The following is a 10,449-nucleotide window of genomic DNA, read 5'->3' as shown; positions in this document are numbered from 1 at the left end:
TGTCAGATATGAAGGACAATGGCTGTTAAGTCTTGGGAAGCTGACCATCCAATGGTGTGACTGGAGGTGAAAGATTTGCACCACTCAACATTTTACCCCCGTTTACCCGATTAAGTCGCCATATTCTGCATATTTTGTATTATTATTTTTGCAGTGCATGGCTCCTGACTGTGACTGGTTGTATGCCTCAGTGTGGCTCTGCCTCCCTCACTCGCTCGCTCCCTCTGCTCGCTCGTTCTGTCGGGTGATGCGGACGAGCTCTTATTCCTCCACTTTCCTCCTGTGTGCTCCGTGGATCGTTGCTGCAGCTGACCCTGGAATTATCTGGCATTTGTCAATTTGAACAGGATGAAAACCAGGTTTCACTTCTTATCTGGTCCCTGTGCTTTCTTTCTGTGTCTTCTGTCAGGTGAGTAAGAAGCTGGTAGCATGAAATCTACTTGTTGCTTTAGGGAAATGTAAAAAAAAAAAAAAAAAGCAATAGATCTAATTATTTTTGAAGGCTACGTCTATTGGGTTATGTAAAATTTAATGCAGTGCATCAAGGAATCATGCATGTGTTCAAATCCTTAATCTTATACAATCAGGATAACAGTAATATGTTGATGTAGTTGCTGTTCTCTGTAAGAGACATACTGTGTTAAGAATGATGCCAAATCACTCAAGTTAGAAAGAAAAGAACTTGAAATTAAAAAATGACAAAAAAGGTTGTGAAACTGTCAAATTTAGAGTTCTACTTTGGGTGGTAAATGGTAAAGCAGAAAAAAAATAGATCACAGTTAAACTGTATAATCATTTAAATATGCAGTGAGATTCCCATGGCTGACATTGTGCTCCTGTCCAGGAGGCACATGTTCAGATGCAGAGCATAAGCTCTTCTCTGGGATATTTTCCAACTACAACCAGTATATACGGCCGGTGGAAAATGTATCTGATCCAGTCATTGTGCAGTTTGAGGTGTCCATGTCACAGCTGGTCAAAGTGGTAAGTAGCAAGAAAATGTTTTTCCTCAGTGTCGGAGCTGATGCCCGGAGTGTTTGTGATTTATGGGGCAGCTATTTCACCTCTATAAAACAAATATCACTCTGCTTAATAAACATGACCTTAGATTACTCTTGCCTATAAAGAGTAGAAATTGTAGAAGATCTGTGTGTATACAAGGCTTAAAACTTGTGTTTTTACATCTCAAAGATATAGTTTGTGTGCTGCTTTGCAGACTTTTACTGAAACAAAATTTAGGGGAAGGTGGTAATTTAGACACCGTATCATAAGCTTGAGATACCCTCTCACGTTACACAGTAGCTCCTGGGACCTAGATGAAAGGGCGGACAATTGGGCTGTTTTTCTGGCCAAGACAAGATGGGAAATGTCAGCTGTCTGAGTACCTCTCAGGCACCCCCTATCACTCAGTCACTGCCACTTCAGATGGGCACTCCTAGATTTCTCTGCTAGAGTTTGTTGACTGCAGACTGCCGTTCCAGACAGACGACTGTGTCACTTGACGCAGACAGGTTGAGCGCAGGTGGTGTTAATAAGCATAGCAAAGGACTGTTTGGCAAGCAATACAGCTTCATTCACACAATAAATTGTTTGGAAATACAGAATGTACTATTTATTTGCTTTTTTAAGGAATATGTTTTTTTAGTGTTTGCCTCTTTTTTCTTTTATTGTTACCCTTATTGCACCATTGCTCTCTTTTAACCCTTTATGTCAAACAATACTTTGGTGCTATAATGGTCTAACAGAAAGAAAATGCCGGTCAAAAACAGGTAACAGTATTTCACTGTGTATAAACTAGTAACCATCAGGTGACACCTTATGCATCTTCTTTTGCCTCTGTGCAAACAAGGTGTTTTTATTTTTTCAAAGGATCTAAATAAATATTAAAGATCTGTCTGATCAGACAATGATGATATGGAGAGAGAGATATTTTGTTACATGATCCTTAACTCATTTAAAGTAGCAAGCCAAGCTAGAGTGCTGATGGATGACTGTTATTCCCTCTGCACACCTGGTGCTCCAAACTCAGAAGCATTTGGTTCACCTTCAACAACTCCAACATGGCTATATGAGCTAATTTAGAGCATCAATACCTTATGGGCTGGGCAAACTAACATTATCTCACAATCAGGGATCAAACCACATGATCACTTGGTAATGGCAATGTGCATTTTGGTCTCAGAGGCTGTTCTGCTAAAGATAGTAGATGTAGTATATGATCTACAGCCAACATTCAGTTCTGCATCCTTGTTAAAACAAAATCTGCAAATATTAATTTAATCATCTGATTTTGACTACAAAAAATTATTTTGCGTCTTTTAGGATTTTGAGTGATTTAATTATGAACCACAGAGTGTGTGTCTTATCTATCCAAGTGACATGAAATAACTGTTCTCCCAAAGATATTCAGAAAAGGTTAAACTAAAGCCTTCTGTCAACCATTGAATCTAAGAGCTATTCTGGATACAAGATGGTCACATGAATGGTTAATGTTTGCGCTCAGTAATGAGATTGGTTCATTCACGGTCTAAGTCACACAGAAATCTGACCCTCAGTTGTTTTGTCTCCCATCTTTAGTCCCTCTGCTCCAGCTGTATCACTGAATTGCTAGTAAAAAAAAAAAAAGTTAAAGGCTGCGACCTACAAGCCCCAGCTGTCATGTGTATTATGCTCCAGGCATGCAGGACTCAGGTGCAGATCTCTGAAACCTTTTGCGCTGATGCTACAGAAGCACAGACAAAAATCTCAGCAGTGAATTGGATGATTGCCTGTGACAGTTATTATTACTGTTTTAACTTTATTAATAACATGTACTTAGTTTTCTTTGCTTCAGTGTCCTCATTATCTATTATCTTCTACCCTCTTCTCAGGATGAAGTCAATCAGATCATGGAGACCAATTTGTGGCTGAGACATGTAAGTTTATTGTTCAAGACTGTGCAAACAGACCTTGAGCAAGGACACCAAGTCTAGATCCAACCTTCTGTCATGCGTGATTCTTTGGAGCTAGACTGACAGGTTGAATTATTCATAGGAGGAAGCTTTTTAAACACATTGATCCGTGTGATCATATTTTCTTTCAAAGAAAATCAAATAAACTGAATGCACTTACATTTCATAACCAATTTGCATTTTAATGCAATGACAGTAGTTAAGAAATCTAGAATATCCGAATATGGAATATTCATCCATTATGGGTTCGTACAGTTAAAGTGAATCTGGAAGAGAAAGTTCAGTGATTATCCGCTATTTTTCTTTTTTTGCAATGCTGCATAGTGCAATGAACTAGTAATGAGTCAGATGAGGTAGGGCGGGTCTCCTGTTCCAATTTTACATGTACTGAGCAAGCACACATCTGTGACAGAGCCAGTCTTCTACTAAATGTTGAGCTTTAATTGTTCTTAGGAGTTCAGGGCTGGAGCATTGCTTCTCTTATGTTAATCTCATCTGTTGTTTTTAGTATATCTCTGGGAAATACTCATCAGGGGCGAGACACATTTCTCCTGCTCTCCATCCCATCTTGCAATACACTCTGGATACATGCTGTTTTGTAATTAAGTCAAATTTTTTACAGCTCTCTGGGGTTGCTTTGATGTACTGGCTTCATGAGCCTCATGAGGATCACTGGTCGTCCTGATGAGCAGTGTTCAAAAGATCCATAAAACACACTATAAAGTGTGATTCAAGTCACACGTGTACTATATATCCTTGTGTTTATGTGCTACCTTTGGAGATAGTGACATTATTTCTTTATTTTATGTGGAGCATTTTACAAGCAAATGCATATAAAAACGGACAAGAGATAATTACCAGGAGGAAGCATTTTCGGACTCATTATATTAACTTTTTTTAACTTTTCAGCACGCACCTCCATGGCTAACACTGTGGTTTTTCACTATTGTTTATCACAAAGATAGGCTATAATACTTATTATGATACATGCTGGCTTACTGACATTTCCATTCATGCCAAAATCCTACTGTGACACAACTATAGACTAGTTCTTTTGATATACCGCCAACTGTTGCTTTGTATTAGTTGTTTCTTTAACATACCGATGTTTTTGTAACTAATATGTTCTAGCGATTAAATATGTTTAAAAACATTTTTGAATGAACAGGGTGGAAGGTAATTATTGAACTGTCACATTCTGTTTCAAGCTTTAATCTAACCAAACAGATCTCCAGAAAACTGATTTAAAACCCCTTTACACATGCATCAAATTGACTCTGAAACTCATACCTGTTAATTCTCAGACTTTTTTTTATGTAAAAGAAATTTTTCTGCTTTGTTTCTCAGATCTGGAATGACTATAAACTTAAATGGAACCCAAAAGATTTCGGAGGCGTCGAGTTTATCCGAGTGCCGTCCAACAGGATTTGGAAGCCAGACATTGTGCTGTACAACAAGTGAGCATAATAACAAAAACCTGGCACAGAGTCTTCATTGATTGTTTATTGCTGCAAAGGATGTCTGTACAGTAACAAAATGTTATCGATCTACATTGTTCATTCAGCATGGGTCATTTCTTCTTTTGAAGATTCTTAGGGAAGCTATACATAACATCACATGGTGCATTTACTGAAACCCCAGGGCATCTTTTTAATTGATATTTTCATAACTCAATAGTTGCTTATATCTATCTGGTTAGTATTCAGTGGCTCAGTTGTCTTTTACTGTCCTTCCTTTCAATGTTCCATTCTCACTCTTCTTTTGTCTTTTTCTACAGCGCAGTTGGAGATTTCCAGGTTGATGACAAAACAAAGGCCCTGCTTCGCTACAATGGCGATGTCACCTGGATCCCTCCAGCTATCTTCAAGAGCTCCTGCAAGATTGATGTCACATATTTCCCATTTGATTACCAAAACTGCACAATGAAATTTGGTTCATGGACCTATGACAAAGCCAAGATCGACTTGGTGCTGATTGGCTCAACTATTAACCTCAAGGACTTCTGGGAGACAGGCGAGTGGATGATCATTGATGCACCTGGTTACAAACATGATATTAAGTACAACTGCTGCGAGGAGATCTACACTGATATCACATACTCTTTGTACATCCGTCGTCTCCCTCTTTTCTATACAATCAATATGATCATCCCATGCCTCCTCATCTCCTTCCTCACAGTGCTCGTCTTCTACTTGCCCTCTGACTGTGGTGAGAAAGTAACACTGTGCATCTCTGTCCTGCTGTCTTTGACCGTCTTCCTCCTCGTCATCACAGAGACCATCCCTTCCACCTCACTAGTGATACCCTTGATTGGCGAGTACCTCCTCTTCACCATGATTTTTGTCACTCTCTCTATTGTCATTACTGTTTTTGTGTTGAACGTCCACTACCGCACCCCGAAGACACATACAATGCCCTGCTGGGTAAAGCGTGTGTTTCTTGAACTGCTGCCCAGGGTGATGTTCATGACCAGGCCAGAGAGAGATCCTGAGAAGGTGACTGTGGCTGGCAGTGTTCAGACGATGCATTCGAAATCCTGCGCCATTCATTCATTAGGTACTCTACAAAAGCAGCACAAACCTCAGGCCCTTGCCAACAGCTTGGTGTCAAGTTTAACAAACCGGCAAAGACTTTTTAATAACACAGAGCTTTCCAATCTCAATAACTTGGGTGGAGACTCGATCAAATGTCCTAGCTCTGGGTTCTTGTGCTGTGAGGGCCGCTGCAACTGCTGCTGGCAGAAGAGAACTGGCAAGTTGCCTGCAGATTCTGGAGGAGGGAGTGGAGGACTGAGCAGCCTAGGACCATTGAGTGGAGGCAGTGCTGTGGGTGTTGGAGTGGGGAGTCAATGCTCCAGCTCAGAGTCTTTGGATGGAGGAGTAATGCCTCTTCTGTGTCTTTCTCCTGAGGTCAGGGAAGCTATTGAGAGTGTCAAATACATAGCAGAAAATATGAGACTACAGAATGAAGCAAAGGAGGTGAGTACTCAAAAAAGCAAGGCTAAAACCATTTAATGTCATACAGCTTTCAAATAAAGAATTACAATATTGCTGTAACATTGAACATGTTTTTGTCTTGATCCTCTCATAGGTTCAAGATGACTGGAAATATGTTGCCATGGTTATCGACAGGATCTTCCTATGGGTTTTTGTGCTCGTGTGCATCCTAGGAACAGCTGGCCTTTTCCTCCAGCCTCTATTACTTGGGGAAGATATTTGATTCAGTTTGACAAAACTAATACTAATACTGCAGACTGCTGAATTCCGAGCATATGTTTCACAGATGCTTAGAAAAAGTTTCAAAGCCAAGTCGAAATCATGACAAATGTTGATGGTATTTCAATAGAAGTGTTTCGTTTTCTTCATAGATTCATAAATCCTAAGGACATGGCTGCATTTAGGGTGATTTTAACTGAAAATGTTTAAGTGTCTTTAAAAATGCTAAATGTTTCCCAAAGCCAAAGCCAACACAGACTCAGATACTCTGATCATTCAACAGGTAAGCTTCACTAGAAGTGAAGACTGGGGCACATTATTACATGAAAATGACATAACCTTTCTATAGCTGTGATATTTTGTTTTGATTGGCTGTTTTACTTAATAGTCTCACTAAAGTGATGTATAATATCATGTGTGACAGACTTCTGTGGTTGTGTATCCTTCTGTATTTATCTTCTGTATGTAGTTAAGCTCTGCTAATGTTTGTGACTATTATAAAACCAGCTACAAGAAGTCAAGACAAGCCAAATGGCTTTATGACTTGTGGAATGCTTCAGTCTCAGAATGAGACTTGAATGGGATGCAGCACTTCATAAGGTACTGTCTACAGAACTGTTTTGCAATCGACCTGTGATTTTTGTTTGGATTGATAAATAGTGAGTAATTATACCTGAAATATGTCTATATAGATAGACATATTTCAGGTACTTGCTTTGAGCTTTTTAACAATAAAAATCAACTTTAAACAAACCTTTTTTTTTTACTTCATACAAAGGTTAGTACAGTAGAGTGGGAGGGGAAAAAATCAAATTCACCACTGCGGCAGTATACTTGGAATAATTGTCATCAATATTGGGTAAAACCATTTGCAGGGTATCACATATAAGATGGTCTTCTTAGCGTGATGGTCCAGGGTCACCTGGCACAAGACGATAGTGGGAGTTGAGCCACCTGAGAAGAGATCTCAAAACTTCCCTGTAGGTAGCCGACAGTTGGTGTTGTAAGCCACCCCCTGTGTTGTGGGCCTCTTTCACTGCTCTTTCAGACCATCTGTCTTCTCTGTACAAAAATTTGAACATTGGCTGGGTTTGAAGTGCACCGGGATGACGTGCTCGGGAAAAACAAAACAAAACAAAACACCTCCTCAGTTTCTCCGACAAAGCTGCTATATAAGGGATGACAATATTGTTCTGTTTGTCATTCTGTTTCTCCCTAGTTGGTGTCCGACATTCTTTCCTGTGTATCTTTGCTGATTTAATGAAAGCCCAGTCAGGATAACTACATGTTTTAAGATAAGGGGCAGGTGCCACTGGAGTTTAAATGCCTGGGACTCTCCACCATTTAAAGAAAGATTGTAGGCTAATTCTTACTTCTTTCTTAAAGTAAGTATATCGAATCAGGCCACAGAAAATTCTAAGTTGGGTTCTTTATGCTTCCAGATATCACATCGAACTGTCAAACATTATAAAATTTAATGGAGATGTTCAGGTTTGAAAATCAAGCAGTGCAGTCTGTGTTTAAAGACTGCCACCCTGTGGTAAATCTTTGTTACTACAAATTACTTCCTGTCCGTTTTATAAAGGGATATATGTTTGTTCTGATTGTTGCTATAAAATATCTTTATTTGATCACACATCTGAAGTCACTACAAACAGCTGCTGCTTACCTTTAAAATGGTTGCTATTCAGAAAGTGTAAAACCTATGAAAATGTCATTTATGAATTGTGAGGATACTGGAACCATATGACCACACCATACACACACGCATACAAACACACAACTTTAGGTTGCATTTGTAGGAAATAAGTGGCATTGACAAACATTTACATGCAATTAAAAGCAAAGAGAAATATTCTTTGAGTTTATTCTCTATTTATCTACCTCTGAATTATTGTCTGTAAATCCAGAGGTAAAGATTTGGTCAAAGTTAGTTTGGTCAGCTGGATCAGAATCTTTCTTTAGTCAGTGTCAACCAGTGCACTCTTCAGAAAAGCTAACGTGTGTGTCTCTGTGTGTGGTTGCTTTTTAGTTTGCTTAATTTGTGGATTAAATTTTTATGGAGATTGTATTGCATTTGAATCGCTATAGTTATTTTCACTTTTCATTGTATATATATGTCCTCCATTGTGCCATAGTCAAAGACATACAGTTAGTGGAGGTTAGCTGGTGATCCTAAATTGCCCAGAGGTGTGAGTGTAAATTGCCACCTGTTTGTCTGTGTTAGCCCCGTGACAGACTGTTGACCTGTCCAGGGTGTACCCTGCCATTGCCTCCACCCCCCACTACACTCCCACCCAAACCAAATTGCATAAGCAGAGGAAAATGGACGGGTGCATTTCCTCAGTGCAAAGTGAAAAGTGAAAGAAGATAAGTATCCTGTATTAGGTATAGTTGTCAGTACGTCAGACTGACTTATTATACAGAATCAGAGTAAGGTAAGATAACTGAAGAAGCAAATTATCTGACAAAAAGAGAGAAATAGAGTGTTAGCAAAAGCTAAATGGGTATATAATGTATATGAGAGTAAAATAGTATAACAGTACAGTGTGGTAAGTATTATTTGTTTGTAGATATTATTTTTAATCCTAACAAGTAAATATCTCTTGCTACCATACAAGGAGCAGGTAGGGGTATGTTATAATTGCATGTTTGCATATGGTTATTTACTCTTTAACCACTCTGTGGTTTTGGACTTTGAGAAGCTTTCAGAAGATATGCTGCAGAGGGTCTGTAAGGGTGGCTCATTTTCTATAATGATGAACATAATAATCGCTCTTCTGTGTGAGTACACTAACAGATAACATCTACATCTTTAAGTGAAACTGTTTTCTATCTATTTAATCTGAAAGGATTCATTTAATTTTTCACTTCTTTTCTTCAAGGTGTTCTGGCAAACCAAGTCATAAGCCAAACCGAAGGTAAGTTCAGTTTCCTTCATTACAAGATATGTCTCTTCTGTATTCCTAAATGTTACTAGGTTGCGCTCATCATTACCTATATTGCTCACTATGATGTCACGCAGATATTTTTCCTGCAAAGATCCTGGCGCAGCAGACGATTATAAGTGAAAACAGTGACCTTTATGTAACATGCAGCACATTTGGGAAAAAGAAAGACTCCATGGTTTTTATTTATTTGTTAATAAACGAGTGCGGAATCCAGTATCTCGCCCAGAAGAAAGATCGAAGTGACACCCTGTTCACCATATCCAGAGCTAGTCTTAATCACAGTGGAAATTACAGCTGTGTTTATTCCCCGAATCATTATACACTTTCTGAAGTAGCCAAGAAAGGAGACAACATCATTGAGATTCTGGTCATAGGTAAGTGTTTTGACTCCTGAACATATGATGTCATTGTTATTTCTTTCCACTCATTTTCTCCTGTTTCCATGCAGCCAATTTTCTCCCAGCAGATATTTCAATAGTTGGGCCATCCACTCTTCATGAGGGAAACTATCTTGAATTCCAGTGCACAGTGTCTCAACATATTCAAACTCTTGGTGGATGTAAATTCATCTACGCTTACCTGAGGAAGAATGACACGATTCTGCTAGTGCAAGTCTTTAATGTCTCTCAGATGCTGACAACTTTCATCATCGATGGTGCAGTTTTGAGGGATTCAGGTCATTACAGCTGCATAGTGCTGCCATCAAAATGCATCTATGAGCATGAGTACACAGTTCATGGAACAAACAAAGTATTTCTTCAGGTCAAAGGTAAGAATGTCTGTATGCTTCAAAAATCTTTCAAATAGATAATTTTTAAATTTTTAAATTTTAGTTTATTCCGTCTTTTTGTGCTTTCCAGTGAATTTAATCTCTTCAGGGTTACTACGTTATGGAGTGATAACCTTGATGGTATTACTGGTGGTGTGCCTTTGGTGGATCATACAACAAACAGGCAAATGCGCACATGCTGGAGGAACGGCAGGATGAGAGAGGGGGACGATCTAGATCAGGAGTGTCAAACTGATTTTATGTTGCAGGCCACACACAGCCCACTAGTTAAGTGGTGAAACTCCCCTTTCTGTCAGTGGAAAGAAGTTATATATTTAACTGTTTTTCTAAATGATAAAGAAAAAGCTGCTGTAATGAAGAAATAAATCCCCCAGGACAACTCTTTGGACTTATGGTCTCTGTGATGACGAGAAGAAAAACAGTCAAAGACAGCAGGACAGAGATACACAGTGTTACTTTCTCACCACAGTTAGAGGGCAAATATTTATATTTATATTGTAAGATATAAATAGCTCATTTTTGTATATTTAATATTAAATTTC

The 10,449-nt window shown here is 38.9% G+C and overlaps 2 protein-coding genes across 2 annotated transcripts; both read left to right on the top strand.

Annotated features, from left to right (window-relative positions):
- Positions 1-307: 307 nt before the first annotated feature.
- On the top strand, positions 308-6,170 carry chrna3 (cholinergic receptor, nicotinic, alpha 3). The gene is made up of 6 exons (XM_085352771.1): positions 308-409; positions 845-984; positions 2,871-2,915; positions 4,299-4,408; positions 4,729-5,929; positions 6,042-6,170. The coding sequence occupies exons 1-6, from the start codon at positions 349-351 to the stop codon at positions 6,168-6,170; spliced, it is 1,686 nt and encodes a 561-aa protein (XP_085208897.1). The 5' UTR covers positions 308-348.
- A 2,755-nt stretch (positions 6,171-8,925) lies between these two features.
- On the top strand, positions 8,926-10,105 carry LOC146639441 (uncharacterized). Its single transcript, XM_085351174.1, has 5 exons — positions 8,926-8,950; positions 9,052-9,087; positions 9,192-9,491; positions 9,566-9,886; positions 9,978-10,105. Exons 1-5 carry the CDS (start codon positions 8,926-8,928, stop codon positions 10,103-10,105), a joined length of 810 nt encoding a protein of 269 aa, XP_085207300.1.
- Positions 10,106-10,449: the final 344 nt, after the last annotated feature.

The sequence above is a fragment of the Diplotaxodon limnothrissa genome, linkage group LG1 (genome assembly GCF_057381915.1).
Source record: "Diplotaxodon limnothrissa isolate DT_005_m linkage group LG1, D_limnothrissa_male_GT1.1, whole genome shotgun sequence".
Classification (NCBI taxonomy): Eukaryota; Metazoa; Chordata; class Actinopteri; order Cichliformes; family Cichlidae; genus Diplotaxodon; species Diplotaxodon limnothrissa.
This window is presented reverse-complemented; position numbering and strand designations above follow the sequence as displayed.

Excerpts from the sequence above, each read along its gene's own strand:
- chrna3 (XM_085352771.1), top strand. The coding sequence starts at position 349 with ATGAAAACCAGGTTTCACTTCTTATCTGGTCCCTGTGCTTTCTTTCTG. Across the intron at positions 2,916-4,298 it reads CCAATTTGTGGCTGAGACAT|ATCTGGAATGACTATAAACT; the intron begins GTAAGTTTATTG and ends TTTGTTTCTCAG. Across the intron at positions 4,409-4,728 it reads GACATTGTGCTGTACAACAA|CGCAGTTGGAGATTTCCAGG; the intron begins GTGAGCATAATA and ends CTTTTTCTACAG.
- LOC146639441 (XM_085351174.1), top strand. The coding sequence starts at position 8,926 with ATGAACATAATAATCGCTCTTCTGT. Across the intron at positions 9,088-9,191 it reads AGTCATAAGCCAAACCGAAG|ATATTTTTCCTGCAAAGATC; the intron begins GTAAGTTCAGTT and ends GATGTCACGCAG. Across the intron at positions 9,492-9,565 it reads CATTGAGATTCTGGTCATAG|CCAATTTTCTCCCAGCAGAT; the intron begins GTAAGTGTTTTG and ends GTTTCCATGCAG.